Source organism: Aspergillus karnatakaensis (assembly GCF_047715665.1).
Source record: "Aspergillus karnatakaensis strain CBS 102800 unplaced genomic scaffold BJY04scaffold_20, whole genome shotgun sequence".
NCBI lineage: Eukaryota > Fungi > Ascomycota > Eurotiomycetes > Eurotiales > Aspergillaceae > Aspergillus > Aspergillus karnatakaensis.
The window spans coordinates 272393-287413 of record NW_027395732.1 but is presented as its reverse complement, the minus strand read 5'-3'; the positions used below and the strand labels follow the sequence as shown (position 1 = coordinate 287413).

Genomic DNA, 15021 nt, shown 5'->3' with positions numbered 1-15021 from the left:
CAGAACCATACCGCCTTATCCATCCACCGAATCAGAGCTGCCGCAAATCGGATCTCCAACCAACCTTGAGGTCAACCCTCTCGACATCATCTCTCCGTCCTCCGCACTCTCCGCCATCCCAATCCCCCCGCGTACACACCAATTGCGGCCAAGATGTTGATGCCCACAGTCCGAACCCGGATCGCGGCGCTCGCGTCCTCCGTGGCGCCCCGCGTTGCCTCCCGCGCCGCCTACTCGACCACCGTCCCTCGTTTCAGTGAAAACTCCATGCAGCCGAACGACCCGACCCCGCGGACACCCAAGCCCAATGTTTCCGAGACTAATGCTACCCCTGTCGACTCGATGGGAGCGTGGGATCATGCGTTGCAGGAGGCCCCGGATGCTGCTGAGCGGATCCGGACTGTGCAGGCCCCTAACCGTGTGAGCACCTGGGCTGCGAGCCAGAAGTCGAGGGCTGAGGCTATGAGCGGACCGCGATTTGAGCAGACTATTATGGAGATGCAGGTGCGTTGGATACATGATTTCTGGTGCAATGGCTGTTTTTGGCAGCATCTGCCACGAAAGATATGAATAGTGGAGAGTCGGCTAACAATCATCTAGCCCACACCTTTCGCTGCTATCGAACTCATTCACAAACAGCCAGTTCGCTGGGTCAAGACAAAGGTCGTTAGCTGTGACGGAGGCGGCGGTCCGCTCGGCCACCCCAGGGTCTACATCAACACCGACAAGCCCGAGATTGTTCCTTGCGGCTACTGCGGACTTCCTTTCGTACGTCATCCACCATTTGAGTGTATTGCAGACTGCTAACCCATAATAGGCCCACGAACATCACCGCTCTTACCTCAAGTCCCTACCCTCCTCCAGCTATCCCCTTGAGCCCACCGGAGATGCCGCGGAGGTGAACGAAACCCAGCGTGTGACAGAGGGTGGTTTTGAGCAGCGGTAGAGGATGTATTGCTTTTGGCGTTGTCATGTTTTATTTTTGCCCTGGTTTGGGCTTGTACAGTTGTATCAACCAATGAGATGTTAGACATTTACTTATTCTGAGCTAACCAATACACAAAAGCTTGTCAAGAACATGAGCAGCTCATGCGAGTAGCTGTCATAGGTGCTACAGAATGACCGCCTAGATTTATATTTCTCAACTCACAATTTCGACGATCTACTTGTTCCCCTCTAAACTCCAACTCGATCAAAGATGGGAACCCTCATCCAGTCATGCCTTTTCTCCCTGAATAGTAGCCACAACCTTCCTCGTATGCCTCGCTGCCCGGAACTCCAAATACCAAATTCCCTGCCACGTCCCCGTCGCCAACCTCCCGTTCGTGATCGGAACATTCACCGAAGCGCCAATCAGCGCCGACTTGATATGCGCCTGCCACAGTCATAACTCGTTAGCCATAGTTCTCTCCATCCTCAAATCAAACCCCAAGACCACAAAAAGCTTCAGAATTCCTCCACATAGTGAGAAAGAAAATAACGTACGGGCATATCATCCTCCCCCTCGGCACTATGCCGATAAAGATTCCCCTTCTTATCCTCCGGCGCAATCCGATCCAGCGCATCAGACATATCCTCGCGGACATCCTCGTCCCAGTTCTCGTTTAGCGAGAGCGCGCACGAGGTATGTTGGATGAAGAGGTTCAGCATACCGACTTTGTAGTCTTTGATTTCCGGGACGGAGGACGTGATGTGGTCGGTAATCAGGTATGAGCCGCGCGATTTGGGGGGTAGTGTGAATTGTTTTTGGGACCAGGGCATCTTGGCGGGTAGTTTATTGTTTTATTGGTGTGAGAGCTGTAGGGATGTTAGCTGTGAAGTTAGTTTGATGTTTTCAGAATGAAGATGATGGGAGGTGCGGGGTAGAGGGGTGCTTGAGGTCAGTGGGTGGACTTTGGGTGCATTTTATGAAGGAGGAGCTTTCTCAATGTATAGACCCGGGGGCTTACATTGTATATATGCTGTGGTTGAGACGTAGGTAAGGATGCAGCTTTGGAGGAATGCGGGCGTAGATAAATCCATGTGTGGTGGGGAAATCTACCGACGTCATTTCGTATGCTTAACTAGACGACTTGAGACTAACTGCACTATATACACATAATTCAAGCCAATTGAATCACAGAATACTGCTCAGAATCTTTTTATGCTAGATCAATAGAGCTATATCCGTGAGCTATCGTCTTTGGGTTTCCCGTAGTCATCTAAGGCATCACTCTGCTCGTCCAATCCAGCCCACTTGGGCTTCCCATCAGGAACATCCGTCGCACGTTGAGAATAAAATATATGCATTCTGTCTCCAGTCAGTTTTTAATTCTAATTCCAAAAGATAAGAGCCAATCGGAGGTAACATACTGCGGCTCAAATGCTTTCCTCCACGCCTCATGGTCCGCCTCCGAGGCGTCATAGTCGATCAGCTCAGGGAAGATTAAGCAGACATTGCGCCCTTCATCCATGATTGGGCTGCGACAGTGATCGCAAGCGACCTTCGTCGGTAATTGATAGTCCCTCGACTTGTCCTGAGAAGAGTAGAATGATAGGCCCTCCGTGCCCTTCGTGAAGGCTATATCAGATTTATGGAAGATGCCGCACCATTGAAATGGAGCAGCTACGAATGTCAGCATTCGATCGCGGTTTATGTCGCGGAGTGTACTGAATTTGGATTTTGCGTACCGTGAGTCTTTTGACAACCTCGGCAGTGGCAGTACTTTGCTTTCAGCGGTTGTTGTCTGTTAATCTTATAGGTGACCTTGCCGCAATTGCAGCTTGCGCGCCATTTGACTGGGCCAAATTCTTGGTCAGATCGGATCTGATAAGGAGGTCGATCCTTGTAGCTGGGATCTTTCTCAGTCATTGCGGAAGCTTTGTAGCAAGGGTAAGTGCTAGTAAAGGTACGGGTTGATATCGATGGTCGGGTGTAGCGGGACTGGAGAAGGGTATTTATGAGTTTCAAGGAGTTCAACGAAGCCCTGTTGTACGGCATGAAGATCAACTGATGTCAGTCGTGATTTGCCGGCATGTTGATGATGTTCCTCTTGGTCTTTTTGTAGATGTCGATGGGTTGTAATGACCAGAGTATGACATCACGAATATGGCCTGGGTCACGGTGGCTCTTGATGAATTAGCCATGAAAACATGATGTTCAAGGAACTGGTACGGATTCAAGTAAATATGTATCTGGGGATGAAGGATGTAGAAGAATAAATCTGATAATTGGAGTTGAGATCAAAGGAGGAATGCAGCACGTGGGCAGCGACCTTGATGGTCCTCCGCAAGTGTCATTATTGTCCATCGATACCTAATCCTTCATATTTGTTCTACGAACCAACTGCAGTGCAGGAATCGGTAGACGTTGGGACTAAGCGACTGATGAAACGGCCGTCTGCCAGTTCGTTGGATTCCTCATTTTGTACGCTTGGCATGGACTCCCTCGGCGCCTCTTTGTCTTGTCGGTGTTGCAGGGTTCGTGATTCGTGGGTATAAATATGGACAGCTTTAATCAGAGCCAATAATGAGTCTCTCATCAAAGCCAGGCTGAATCCTCGGCCCAGGGACCGCTCTGTGACGCCCACGAGAGGGACACCAACAAAGAAGTGTGAGACACGGTTAGGTGCAGATTACAGGGAGCTGAACCTGCAAACAAAATCCACTGATGATCCCCAGATGACCAACAAATTGGGAGATCTCCTCGATTTATAAGATAGACCGACGGCGACGCTCACGCTCTCTGTCGTCTTCAGTTTCAGCTTCAGATCGGCTTCGCTTAGTTGGCAGTGGCACCCCGCTCCATCCCTCATTTATTTCCTACAGTGCGCCTCATCTTATCTCGTCCTCTTCGCCTCGAACTGTGCATTGCCTGCAAATATTGGACCCTTGAAACATTATCCATGTCTTCGTGACTGCTATCAAAATGGGATTATTGAGCCGCCTTCGTCAACGTTCCAAAAGCCAGAGCCGTGCGGGGAACGCCGTTAGTTATGGCCACCTCCGCATCGACAACGACCTCCCTCCGCTGCCCGCCAATGCCATCGATCGCACAAAATCGCTTCCTCGCCCTGTTCTAGAGCGGATATTTGCCTTTGTCTGTCCCCATGCCGTCGACAGCAGTTATGATACCTCGGAGGAGTCGATGACGGAGGATGGATGCATGCTATGCGACATGCGCGACCTGGCGCATTGCGCCCTGGTCTCAAAGCGCTGGTATCCCGTAGCTAGATTCTTGCTGTAAGTATCTGTACTTTTGTTGAAACTTTCCTTTAACTCTTTTAGTTATTCCCATGTCCGTATTGATGCCGTCCACTACTGCGAACTTGAAGAGGAGTTAGCAGCTAGACGAAAGCGCCGCTCGTTCTTGAACCGCAATGCCGACCCCATCGACGCTCCGCAAGTCCGATTATCCCTCCTAATGCGGACCGTCCGACTGTCGCGAGAGCTAGGCAATTACGTCCTCTCACTGCGCATGCCATACATGACCCGAGAGGCCAACAAGGCCGAAATTGCACGAACGATATCCGTGCTCCCGAACCTTCGCTACGTTGACCTCCCCTCGGGGATCTATAGCGACGACCCATCATGCCTCACACTTAAACAAGAACTTATGGCACGCTGTCCAGATATTCGGCGCATGACCTACCGCAGCGGTGCAGAGGGCTCCTTCGCGCAACTACCAGACTCCCACCTCTGGACGAATCTCGAAATCCTCGAACTCTCGAACCTTCAAATCGAAGCTCCCACCCTCCTCCTTTCGCTCGCTTCCTTCCCCCAACTCCGTGACCTTACAATTGATAACACCCCCTACCTCGACGACTCCATCTTCCCAGCACCGAATAACCAGGCGCTTCCCCCCTTCCCTGCCATCCAACGCCTCACTCTCCGCAACACCCCTAACATCACATCAACCGGCCTAACAACCTTCCTCGCCCACCCAACCCCGCGCAAAAACCTCCGCCACCTCACCCTCTCCTCAACCGGCATCCCCCCCGCAACTCTCCACGCAATTCTCGCCTCTGCCCCCGCTCTCCTTTCCCTCCAAGTAACCCAAGAAGTCACGCGCTCTTTCCCCCCAGAGAAAGTCCCCCCACTCACCTCCCGCACCCTCCAACTCCTCCACTACGAAATCACTTCGCCCCTAGGAACATATGGCGTCCTACCCAAAGCCGCAGGCTACTACACCTACCTCATCTCAACACTCATGTCCAACTCCCTCCCCTCCCTCGCAGACCTCTACGTCCGCGACGCAGACTTCCCTGAGGCTCTCCTCATCACCCCACCACCCCGGCTCTTCGGTGGCGGCGACACAGGACCGCAATTCATGGGCGGTGGTCTCGCTCGGAGTCTCAACGTCTACAGTAAAGGCCTCGATGAGCTAGAGTGGAACTTTACGCCCTATGAGCCGCTCGGACCGTCAACAAGGGGACGACGAGATAGTGTTACGAGGCCAGTGAGTTTCCACGACGCAGGTCTAGGACGAACGTGGGGTGGTGACGCGCGGAAGAGCGTGCTTGTGGGGAATGGGTTCGGAGGGTTCCTTGCTGTGCCAGTTGAGGATGGGCGGCCGAAGAGTTCCGGTGGGTTTAAGAGGGATAGTCGGGGGGATTTGTGGCGGTAGTTGTTCTGTGTTTGTTCCTTCGTCTCATGTTTTATCTGGAAATGGGATGTCTATGTAGGTTCATGTCTCTCTATGTTCCTAGTTGATGGCCTCATGCGTCTTGCTCTTTTTTCTTCGTGTCTTTGGTGATATATATGCAAATTGATACCATCTGATTATTACGAACTACGCGGTCGATGTTAATATATGCCTCGTCTCTCAAATTTTTAATTGTACCCTACAGGTTGCTAGACCCACAAATGTAATGATACTTATATTACACCTAGAGTACAGTCTCAGCCACCCACTATCGAGAGAACTACATAAGACTTAGGTAATTATGACTACTCGCAACGCCCTTCCTGCCCTTGACATTGACTAAATCAAACATACCACAACTCCCTCGCAATTCTCTGCTTCCCCAAAATATCTTCCCTCTCGCAATCCAATGTATCAAACGGCCCATCCTCCCCAATCCTAAGCACAAAATCCCTCTGAAACTCCGGCAACTCTGCAAAAATGTATCTCGGGAATCGTCCATCGAAGTGATTTCTCAACGCGGAGTTGTTCACGACCCTTTGCGCATAGTCCACACATAACGTTCGTAGAAACGAGTTCGGATGCTTTGTGGTTTTGTAGACTTCGCGCACGAATCTGGGGAAGACGACTGGGAATGCGGAGCGGTACAGCACTCGCATAATTTTGAGCGCGGAGAGGTATTTGAGGCCCGGGATGCGGAGGTATTTGGCTAGTTTGTGGACTTGCATGTGGAGGAAGAGTTCGCAGCAATCTAGTCGATCTGTTGTCCACCGTACCGTAGTATATCAGTGTACTTGCGCTCCCATGATAGGACGGAGAGGGCATGAACATACCGATCCCATCCCCTGGTACACTCTGCCCCTCACTCAGAAACCTCGTTGGAAAATTCCAGTCCAGAAAGAATGTGTAGTCACACGTATATAAATACTGGACAGTCATTTCGAAGACGAGCGGGTGGCACTTGAGTTTTAGGATGTAGGGGTACTGTATCGCTCAACACCATCACCGCACAAGCACAATATCAGCTTCCGCCACAATAATGATCACGCTGACGATAACGTGAAGGGTTCAGGCTGGGTTAATATGAGTAGGGAGAGAGTAGTTACGCGAAGTTCACTGCGTTTGGGGCGGTGCATAATCACCCAGCTCACTTCCGCTTCGAGAATAGATCGAGAGATGACTTCTGATTGCGCGCAGATAATGGCCCTGTGTACTTTGAAGCTCTTGCCGCGGCATTGAACGGTCATATCGCAGAGGTCCTTGAGGGAAGGGTCGTAATACAGCCTAAAAAGAGGGAGTTAGTCTCTATGCTTGTGTTTCACTAGGATCTGAAGATATATTGATAGCTGGAGGTAGAGGAGGCGAACCGTTCCAGGGAGGTTAGAAGCTGTCTCTGCCGGAGAGTTTTAGATGCGGCCTTTCGGAGGGAGGCGTCCTGGTAAGCTTGGCTAATTGCATCGCGGCGGCGCATCTGGTCGAGTTCTTCGTCGGCAAATTGGCGGAGCTGGAGAGTGGCCATGATGCAGGCACTGGAGTGGAATGGGGGTTGGTAGAACGAGATGGAAATGTGTGAAGAAGGATGCGAGTGTTTGACGGGGTGCGAAGATAAGAATGAAGAATGGTTGTTGGAGTGGGGTGGGAAGCTCTCTGGGAGTTGGTGTAGTAGTGCTGAAAGAGGCAAGAGGTCGCCTGCCCCGCCTCTCACTCGAGGCATTGTCAGTCGATAAGGTTGCAATGCTTGGTCTGTGCTAGTATATAAGCTCTGTACAAGTACACCATTATAGTATGATTATAAGGTCTGCCTCTCTTCCCTCAGGCAGCTCTAACTTCCCCATCATGATACATATCTATCGTGAGTCATTAATCGTACAGGTCACCGCTGTCTGCGAGCAATGCAGAGCAAGAGCAAGCACCCGAGTAGTATGCAGTATTTCATCCTTCCAACTAGGCTCCGATTAATCCCAACCTCTAGAACAGAAAGAAGAAAGTAGAAGCAAAAAGGTCGGGCAAAACCGAGTCTCTGACGCCGAGCTCACTTGCCAAGAATAAGGGCTCGCGCTTGCTTAGGGTCGGTTCCGAGAACACTGATGAGATACTCAATACTAGGTAAAAGTGTTAGTGGTTGACTATAGTTTATTATAGGCACTGGTGCTTACCTTGCATCCGACGCAAGCCTCCGTTTTTCAGCCTGGAAGTCATTCTGACACGCCTCCCACAAGACTTGTCGCTTCTCAGGTATCACAGTCTTGATGCGGAACTTGAATCTAGCGCTCACGGGTCGATGATCAGACGCTCTGACCTCATGCCGTCGGTATTCGAGCTGCTTAACACGGCCAATCCCTCTATACAGAACCCGATCACACCAAGCAGGGGATCGCTTCTTGTCACTCGAGTCGTATTCATCCGTGCCTACGTCGTATTTGTAGGTGGGTGCAAAGGTGATTGGTGCCTCGTTAAACGCTCGCAGCCGGAAGCCGGGGTTTTTGCGCCTTGATGCTAGGAGCTGATCGCGGTCTAATAGTTTCGTTAGGTTGTTGTTTCGGATATCTTCGATGATCACATTTCGCGGGATCGAGTCGATTCGATAGTTCAGGTCTCCATTCAGGATACAGATCTCGTGGTCCATGATCATTGACCCGTCTCCACCACTCACAAAGTGGTCTAACCGAGATGTGAGGCTAGTCTGCGCGGGCAGTGATTCAGCTTCGAGGATAGCGGCGATGTCGTTATTACGATGTGTTGTCTGGCTTTGTCCTGCTGCGAGATGGCAATTCACAAAACAGAGCGAACTGTCGTCAAGAACGAATCGAAAAACAAGAGCACCCTAGAGAGTCAGCATGGCCCGCTACTTTTTCCAAGGTTGAAGCCTACCTTATTCCCGTGTAGCCCTCCCATTCCTCGCTTGATTTCAGAAGCACTGACATCCGTGATCTTCGCCCGCTCTTTGTGCTTAACGAATATGCAAGTAAAGAGACCAATCAAGTTGGCACTATGCAAGAGCACATACGACTCCTCGAGCGGCATGCAGTCGTTGATACAACGAGTCAAGTGCTCCATCCACACACGATACTGCCGGCTCATGTGCTCCTTCTCGCCACTTTCCTTCTTCTTGCTTCCGAGGAGCAAACTCTCTGCATCTTGTTAGCAACATATCTTAAAGCTCTAAATTGAGCAACATACTGGCTGTGATTTTCTTGTTCTCAAGGTCAACTAGTTCCTGGAAGCCGAACACTAGAATCTCCGGTGGGTTCTCGGGGTGGATTGCATCCTGGATGAATGTAGACGTGCGCACACTACCCGGAGTCGAAGCACCAGCGTTCCAAGTCAATATTACCGCGCTGATTTCGCGGAATGTGCAGAACTCCACATCTCTCTTCTGCATTTGGATTTCTTTAACCTGTCAGTTCGCTGCTTTGTCACTCAAATCATCAAGTATAATGAACTCACCCAACCAATCATCCTCAAGCATTCCATCCCATAGCCGAATACTATTATCCGTTCCCAGTGAAGTCACTTGCAATCGATTAAGCGTCCACACACTGCTCGTATCAAGCAAGAACCCGCAAACCGGGCTATCGTGCGCGCACCAATCCTTCAAAACGGTCCAAGGATTTGTACTTGTGTCATAGACGTAGATCATGCCAGTCTTATAAGCAGCCCAGAGGTTGTCGCCCACTATACCTAAGCAATTAATCTTGTAGACGCTGACGTTTACCACACTGAGACAGGCATAGGTGTTTGCCGAGTAAACAGTCACTTTCCCATCAGCGTGGCCCAAGTACACCAGTCCACCGTCTTTGGTAGTATAAGCTCCAGACGTGACCTCGCCCGTGTGATGAGAGCCTAACGGCTTTTTGAGTACTTTGAATGAGACGTCGTCTTGTGCGTTTGGTCGATAGACATGAACTTCCTTGCCTGTAGCTAGCCAATAGGTGTCTCCGACCACCATGGAGAAGGTATGCCCCTTGGCAACTCGGTCATAGGGATTGTGATAGCTGTACTGTAAGTTTGGTACACCTGTTTCATCTGGCGGCCACACCAAGAGCCTCCCCTCGTCGTCCAGAGTCCACATCTCTTTCTTATGCCGTAGGATCTTGATCACCTCGCGGCGTGAGGGATATGCTCGCGAGGCCACAATCGACCCTGTAGCGACATCAATTTCATGTAGATCGCCAGAGTTTGTGCCAACCCAGACCCGTTGGGCCTCGTCCTCAAGGCCAGCTCCCGGCTTAAACGCCAGCGAGAGGCACTTGACGGTTTCACCATGGCTTAGACTCATGATCTGCTCACCAGTCGTAAGATCCCAGACCCGCGTGATATAACCAGTTGTGCAGACATGTTTCCCGCAGACATCCATCAGTCGGGTATCATAGCGGGTATTGATCTCCCGTGGACCTTGTTTCAAGAGTGGCGGTCGTCGATTCGTCTTTGACGCATCTGGATAATCAGTTCGGACTGGAGGCTCGTCTGCAGCTGGCTCTATCTCAGTTACGCTTGGTCGAACGGCTTGCCGATCCACGACTGCCGCCTTTGGAGTAGAGGAAGAGGGGGCTGGCTTAGCCTCACGAGAAAACGATGGCTGACGTTGTATTTGAGGAGTCTGGATTGCCGGGGTTTGGATCGAGTCAGTTCGAGGGACCGGTCTAGGGGCAGAAGGCGTTTCAACGGTCGACGGTTGCCTCGACGGGGACCTGCCGCCCCTCCGGGCCACTGACGGCTGGCGTGGTGGAAGGCCCGGCCGTTCATGCGGGGTATCACCAATGCGGAATAATCGATTCGGTAGCGGCGCACTCGCCAGGGAAGCCGGCTGTACAGACGGTCCTCTCGGGATCTGCACCGTCAACGGCTTAGAGTGTCGTGGGGGCTCGGGAACCGGCGAGCGCCGCGAAGCTGACGAGGCCCTAGGATCTCGCATCGAGCCCGGTTGAGGAACAGGAGATCTTTCCATCGACCGTCGGGTTGGAATCTCAGCGGCGGATTGTGGTGGCGGAGACTGTCGCGATAAAGGCCGTGGGGGTTGAGCCGGCTTAATAGTTGGGCGGTGCGGCGATTGTTTCTCAGGGCTGCTAGGTGGAGTGCTGAAAGGCGACACACGTTCCTGCGAAGTCGCTCGAGGCGCTCGCGGGGCAAGAGACGTGCTCGAATCGTGGAAAGATAGAGCAGCTGGTTTCGTCGGGATCTTTGGCTTTGTCGAGCGATTGAGGGGAGGTAGCGTTGGACTTCCGCCGGTAGACCCGACTGAGGATGACAATCTTGGGGATAGACGCCCAGGTTTTCCATCCGAGACGGATGCCGCATTGATAGGCGTAGTTGGCCGACTTGACGACGCCCTTCCGGACGAGATCGGTAGGGATTCCCGCGACACGCTCGGAGGACTGCGGGCGAACCGGAAATCCTCGCTACCATCACCAAACGTACTGAATCCACGCGGCGGGGACCGAGGAGAGTCCACTGTCAATGTAGGCGCGAGCTGCGGCGACGAATGGAAGTTCATCGACATAGGCCTGCTCTGCCGCCTTCCAGGCGATATCCCGGGTGACCCCCCATTCCGTCCTCGAATCCCATTTGCATACCCATTCCGTTGGCCATGGCCATTCGATATCTCGGTATTAGACACCCAGGGGGATGTCGGACGGGGCAAATCGAGAGAAGCTCGGGATGATGAGCGGACGTCGTCGCCTAGCTCCGGTGCCTTGAGGAGGACGGATTCGCGGGGTCCATTGGGAGTGGCGGACGGCGAGCGACGATGTGAGAGGTTTTCGAAATGAGAAAGAAGTGAGGATACAGGTCGCTAGATATTCGCTATGATCAGTTCTCATTTCTCGTATTGTTGCGGATGACGTACAATCGGGGCGCTATCCGTAGCGTCTTTGCCCTTGTCGTTTCCCTCCATGACGACAGCTGCGGCACAAGAATCGGCCAAAGAGATTGATCATAGGCCCTTGGTCACAATATTCGTATTGTCCTGCCCGATATCCACGAGTACTCAAGAAGGTACGGGCTGGTCGAAGGGGCAGATCGGTTGCGCGGAGGATTAGGTTGCTGTCCGGGGAAGCTTTCTACGGCCAAGGTGGTCCACCGAATTAGAAGCAAGGAGGCGACGCGAGATAATCAAAAGATGAGAATCAAAAACGAGGTATGGATGAATTAAAGGTAGAGGAGAGCAGTCGTAAGCCCAAGCGACAGCGGCTCAAAGATGAAGGTGAAACGAGGCTTAGAGGCGTGCGTACGTAGGTGGAGGGGGGTTCAAAAGAAGTGGCAGGAAGACAAGACAGAGTGGGGAGGCCGACAACAACTCTTACGAACAGGAGGAGAAGATGCACAAGTCAGTGGGAAAAGGAGTCGGGATTCAAAGTGGGCACAGCTATTGAATTCTAAATCTTGGAAAACTGTAACAAACAAACAAGACTCTGTCTGCTAGGAAACTATTGAATTGAGAGCCGGTGACACTTGACAGCGATAGTCGAGAGTCGCGTGGATTGCGATTATTTTTAGCTTCCGCCTGAAGAACCCTCTGCCTTGACTCCATACACCACTTCAGTCGTTCTCTATTCTCGTATCGTGATCCGTTCGCGGACTAGACATATCTTCGCTTCTCTCTCTTCTGCGGCATTATTTTTCTGAGATAGACTCGTCCTCAACTTTAGCAATGTGGTATGCAGCATCCCAGCCATGCCCCCTGACGATCTTTCCACGGCTCATGCTAACTCAACTGCCATGCTAGTAAACACATTCTCAACGCCCAGGTGGCGATCCGCTCAGCCTGCTGTACGCATAATTCGTGCCGATGTCTCAGCTGTCCAGCTCTCTGACTATTCCCTAGGCCGCAAATGGTTCGACTGCGCCGAATGCCACCTTGAATCGGAATCCCACCCGCTCCAGAAATCAAACGATATGGTACATACACGAACCTCGAGCCTTTTTATATGAATGGACTACGGGGTTAACGGGTTGATATATATAGACATTCGCCTGCAAGAAGTGCAAGAAATGTTTCCGCAAGCAAGCAGAGGAGTTCGAGGAGAGGTATATTGGTAAAAACAAGATCCTGCGGGGAGGTATTAACCAAGAACGTTAGTGACGAATACTGCCCACACTGCGATAACCACTTCGTTCTTGAAGCCGTCACCCCGAAACCAAGATTAGAAGTTGAAGGCGAAGATGTGCGGATAGATGCTAGGTACGCAGTCGCCGGAGATGTGAGGAGGGATATACGCTGACAGCAGACTAGAATGCTCAAAGACGATCGAGTGCGCGGAGACCAAGAACGCTCCATCTTCAACGCCAAAGACGGTGCCGATCGCCTAGGATAGACTGCCTCATGGCTTACGATAATTTACGACTTTATGCGCCAGCGCTCGCTACATCCGACCTTCGAAAACCCCGCGGAAGCGAACCTAGAACTCCGATATATACTTCAAAAGCGATCTCGTATTTCGTAGATGTTTCGTGTCTACATGGATTTGCAGATTTTGAGCGATAAAGCACCAGCTTTAAATTAACGTAGCCCACGTAACTCTTTCTAATCACATTGCATTGCTTGCCCAGCCTACTCAGCGGACTCCCCGCCGCCGGACCGTGTTAGGATAGCCGCCGTGGTGGTACCGGTGCGAGTCTTCTTCTTTGCTGCTTCCTCCTGCTTCTCCGTCTCTATGCTCTTGACGTAGTTTTCAATCTGATCGTCGGGGAGCATCTCGATTGTTTGTCCGGGTGACATAATAGCGACTTCGATGTTCTTGGCACCGGTCTGCACCACTTCCAGCAGCGACTTGATCGTAAGTTGAATGGTCTGCTCCCGGTCCATTTCATCCTGGTGGTTGCGCTCAAGGAACTCGCGCACGGTCTTGCTGGAACGGCCGATCGCATTCGCTTTCCTATACGCCGCCAAGTTAGACCCATTTAATCCCAAGCACCCATCTACAACCCCGGAACAACATACCAGGCAGAATAGATCCCCGACGGCTCGGTCTGGTACAGTCTCGGTGTCTTATCGTTCGGGTCAAATCCAACGACCAGAGTACTGATTCCAAAGGGCCGGACACCTCCACTCTGCGTGTAACGCTGCTGCACACTGGCAATGTATTTGGTGATATATTCAATAGTGACGGGGTCTTCCACAGTCAGGCGGTGTGACTGAGCTTCTAACCGGGCTTTGTCGATGAGGATTCGGGCGTCGGCGTTCAGACCGGCGAAGGCGAGGATAGCATGGTTGTCCAGAACGGCGATTTTCGATGGTGTGATGCGGGTATCTTGGAGTTTGAGGGCGGAGCGTTTCTCACATCCTAGCACGACGACATCTTTGCCTTTTACACCGACTGCGCAGGTTCCTATACAGTTCAAGAAAGGGTTGTTCAGCAGCTGCGGCGTGTTGTTGTATGACTTCACCAGGCCTACCTCGCTTGACAGCTTCCATAGCATATTCCACCTGGAAGACGTGCCCATCAGGGCTGTTGAGCGGTTAGATAGCTGTATCTGAAGAGCTAAAAGCGATGTTTCCTACCTAAACACTGCACCATTTAGTTAGCTTGGGCATTTCTATAGGTCTTCCTTGAGAGCTGTCTTACCTGAAAGAGCTCGGTCGTATCCGGACATTATGGGTGGCGGGGATCTCTTGAAGTCGTGGCTAGGCTAGGCAGTTCAAGATGCTGAGCAAAAGAGACGAAATAGAAGATGCAATTCGTGAAGAGGAGGGCGTGGAATGCTGAGACTGGGGTCCAGCTTGGGCGATGACAGATGGAGGTGAACGCGAGTCCCGCGGTTGCCTCAGAGCTCCAATGCCAAGGCGCGGCTAACTGGCTACATTTGGGTTCCACAAGCACAGCTCCATATGGCATAAAGTGACTGAATCCATAGAATAGTTCAACCATGCGAGTTCTTCTATTTCTTATTCTATCTAGGAACTAGATTTGAATCTTTTACCTCTTGATTTAACAATGCCTTTAAAAATGCTGTACATGATGTCCGCTGAACTTGTAATAATGTACTCTGTAAGATGTGCCGCCCAAGACCGCACACTGATGATGACTTTTTCGGCAAGAACAAAACGATAGATTAAAGACAAGATAGGAAGAGATAAGACAGAACAGGACAAGATTATGAAGAACCAAGGCAATCTTGCTGTACTCACAATTCCCGATCCGAGTGCCATGCATGTCCCAAAGCTGTCATTGCTGGATCAAAAGGAATACCCCAACACCCCCAACCAACAGTCCGTTCCGTTCCGTTGTATCCCACCCATGATCAATAACGTAATTCTCCAAAAAGTCCTTTTGCCAAAGAGCGCAGAGAGATGAGTCGCGAAAGCGAGAAAACAAACCCAATATCTAGAATGCAATGTCATGCTTGGCGTGGCCCTCCGTTCAGGGCACGCGGTGAAGTGATATAAGACTCCGGATGCC

General features: G+C 51.5%; 8 protein-coding genes across 8 annotated transcripts; 3 read left to right on the top strand and 5 right to left on the bottom strand.

Annotated features, from left to right (window-relative positions):
- Positions 1–76: 76 nt before the first annotated feature.
- BJY04DRAFT_187417 (zinc-finger domain-containing protein) lies at positions 77–1079 on the top strand. Its single transcript, XM_073711043.1, has 3 exons — positions 77–504; positions 601–768; positions 818–1079. The coding sequence occupies exons 1-3, from the start codon at positions 154–156 to the stop codon at positions 944–946; spliced, it is 648 nt and encodes a 215-aa protein (XP_073572037.1). The 5' UTR covers positions 77–153; the 3' UTR covers positions 947–1079.
- On the bottom strand, positions 1080–2020 carry BJY04DRAFT_187413 (YjbQ family protein). The gene is made up of 3 exons (XM_073711042.1): positions 1950–2020; positions 1486–1812; positions 1080–1375 (listed from the first exon to the last, which is right to left on the bottom strand). The coding sequence occupies exons 2-3, from the start codon at positions 1759–1761 to the stop codon at positions 1217–1219; spliced, it is 435 nt and encodes a 144-aa protein (XP_073572036.1). The 5' UTR covers positions 1762–1812; positions 1950–2020; the 3' UTR covers positions 1080–1216.
- Position 2021: 1 nt separating this feature from the next.
- On the bottom strand, positions 2022–3380 carry BJY04DRAFT_187411 (GFA family protein). The gene is made up of 3 exons (XM_073711041.1): positions 2671–3380; positions 2353–2605; positions 2022–2290 (listed from the first exon to the last, which is right to left on the bottom strand). Exons 1-3 carry the CDS (start codon positions 2978–2980, stop codon positions 2161–2163), a joined length of 693 nt encoding a protein of 230 aa, XP_073572035.1. The 5' UTR covers positions 2981–3380; the 3' UTR covers positions 2022–2160.
- Positions 3381–3858: 478 nt separating this feature from the next.
- Positions 3859–5823, top strand: BJY04DRAFT_187409 (F-box domain protein). Its single transcript, XM_073711040.1, has 2 exons — positions 3859–4221; positions 4267–5823. The coding sequence occupies exons 1-2, from the start codon at positions 3908–3910 to the stop codon at positions 5603–5605; spliced, it is 1653 nt and encodes a 550-aa protein (XP_073572034.1). The 5' UTR covers positions 3859–3907; the 3' UTR covers positions 5606–5823.
- Positions 5824–5967: 144 nt separating this feature from the next.
- On the bottom strand, positions 5968–7142 carry BJY04DRAFT_217544 (BTB/POZ domain-containing protein; the record flags this gene model as incomplete). Its single annotated transcript, XM_073716082.1, has 4 exons — positions 5968–6383; positions 6457–6607; positions 6775–6907; positions 6991–7142. The coding sequence occupies 4 exons, from the start codon at positions 7140–7142 to the stop codon at positions 5968–5970; spliced, it is 852 nt and encodes a 283-aa protein (XP_073572033.1).
- A 354-nt stretch (positions 7143–7496) lies between these two features.
- BJY04DRAFT_50295 (putative inositol polyphosphate phosphatase) lies at positions 7497–11667 on the bottom strand. Its single transcript, XM_073720522.1, has 6 exons — positions 11469–11667; positions 9071–11414; positions 8804–9013; positions 8495–8754; positions 7780–8447; positions 7497–7725 (listed from the first exon to the last, which is right to left on the bottom strand). The coding sequence occupies exons 1-6, from the start codon at positions 11514–11516 to the stop codon at positions 7656–7658; spliced, it is 3600 nt and encodes a 1199-aa protein (XP_073572032.1). The 5' UTR covers positions 11517–11667; the 3' UTR covers positions 7497–7655.
- A 491-nt stretch (positions 11668–12158) lies between these two features.
- On the top strand, positions 12159–13054 carry BJY04DRAFT_50261 (CHY zinc finger protein). Its single transcript, XM_073720520.1, has 6 exons — positions 12159–12277; positions 12348–12391; positions 12447–12520; positions 12588–12649; positions 12702–12803; positions 12855–13054. Exons 1-6 carry the CDS (start codon positions 12273–12275, stop codon positions 12934–12936), a joined length of 369 nt encoding a protein of 122 aa, XP_073572031.1. The 5' UTR covers positions 12159–12272; the 3' UTR covers positions 12937–13054.
- A 118-nt stretch (positions 13055–13172) lies between these two features.
- pre6 (proteasome core particle subunit alpha 4) lies at positions 13173–14215 on the bottom strand (the record flags this gene model as incomplete). The annotated part of the gene is made up of 5 exons (XM_073713809.1): positions 13173–13497; positions 13563–13950; positions 14018–14070; positions 14124–14130; positions 14188–14215. The coding sequence occupies 5 exons, from the start codon at positions 14213–14215 to the stop codon at positions 13173–13175; spliced, it is 801 nt and encodes a 266-aa protein (XP_073572030.1).
- Between the last annotated feature and the right edge of the window lie 806 nt (positions 14216–15021).

Bases quoted from the DNA above. Each gene is read 5' to 3' on its own strand.
- BJY04DRAFT_187409 (XM_073711040.1), top strand. From the start codon at position 3,908: ATGGGATTATTGAGCCGCCTTCGTCAACGTTCCAAAAGCCAGAGCCGT. The intron at 4,222-4,266 runs GTAAGTATCTGT...TAACTCTTTTAG, and splicing joins CCCGTAGCTAGATTCTTGCT to TTATTCCCATGTCCGTATTG.
- BJY04DRAFT_187417 (XM_073711043.1), top strand. From the start codon at position 154: ATGTTGATGCCCACAGTCCGAACCCGGATCGCGGCGCTCGCGTCCTCC. The intron at 505-600 runs GTGCGTTGGATA...ACAATCATCTAG, and splicing joins AGACTATTATGGAGATGCAG to CCCACACCTTTCGCTGCTAT. The intron at 769-817 runs GTACGTCATCCA...AACCCATAATAG, and splicing joins GCTACTGCGGACTTCCTTTC to GCCCACGAACATCACCGCTC.
- BJY04DRAFT_50295 (XM_073720522.1), bottom strand. From the start codon at position 11,516: ATGGAGGGAAACGACAAGGGCAAAGACGCTACGGATAGCGCCCCGATT. The intron at 8,448-8,494 runs GTAGGCTTCAAC...CTGACTCTCTAG, and splicing joins GAGGGCTACACGGGAATAAG to GGTGCTCTTGTTTTTCGATT. The intron at 7,726-7,779 runs GTAAGCACCAGT...ACTTTTACCTAG, and splicing joins AGGCTTGCGTCGGATGCAAG to TATTGAGTATCTCATCAGTG.
- BJY04DRAFT_187411 (XM_073711041.1), bottom strand. From the start codon at position 2,980: ATGCCGTACAACAGGGCTTCGTTGAACTCCTTGAAACTCATAAATACC. The intron at 2,606-2,670 runs GTACGCAAAATC...TGACATTCGTAG, and splicing joins AGGTTGTCAAAAGACTCACG to CTGCTCCATTTCAATGGTGC. The intron at 2,291-2,352 runs GTATGTTACCTC...GACTGGAGACAG, and splicing joins AGGAAAGCATTTGAGCCGCA to AATGCATATATTTTATTCTC.
- BJY04DRAFT_50261 (XM_073720520.1), top strand. The intron at 12,521-12,587 runs GTACATACACGA...TGATATATATAG, and splicing joins TCCAGAAATCAAACGATATG to ACATTCGCCTGCAAGAAGTG. The intron at 12,650-12,701 runs GTATATTGGTAA...CAAGAACGTTAG, and splicing joins GCAGAGGAGTTCGAGGAGAG to TGACGAATACTGCCCACACT.
- BJY04DRAFT_187413 (XM_073711042.1), bottom strand. From the start codon at position 1,761: ATGCCCTGGTCCCAAAAACAATTCACACTACCCCCCAAATCGCGCGGC. The intron at 1,376-1,485 runs GTACGTTATTTT...TGACTGTGGCAG, and splicing joins AGGGGGAGGATGATATGCCC to GCGCATATCAAGTCGGCGCT.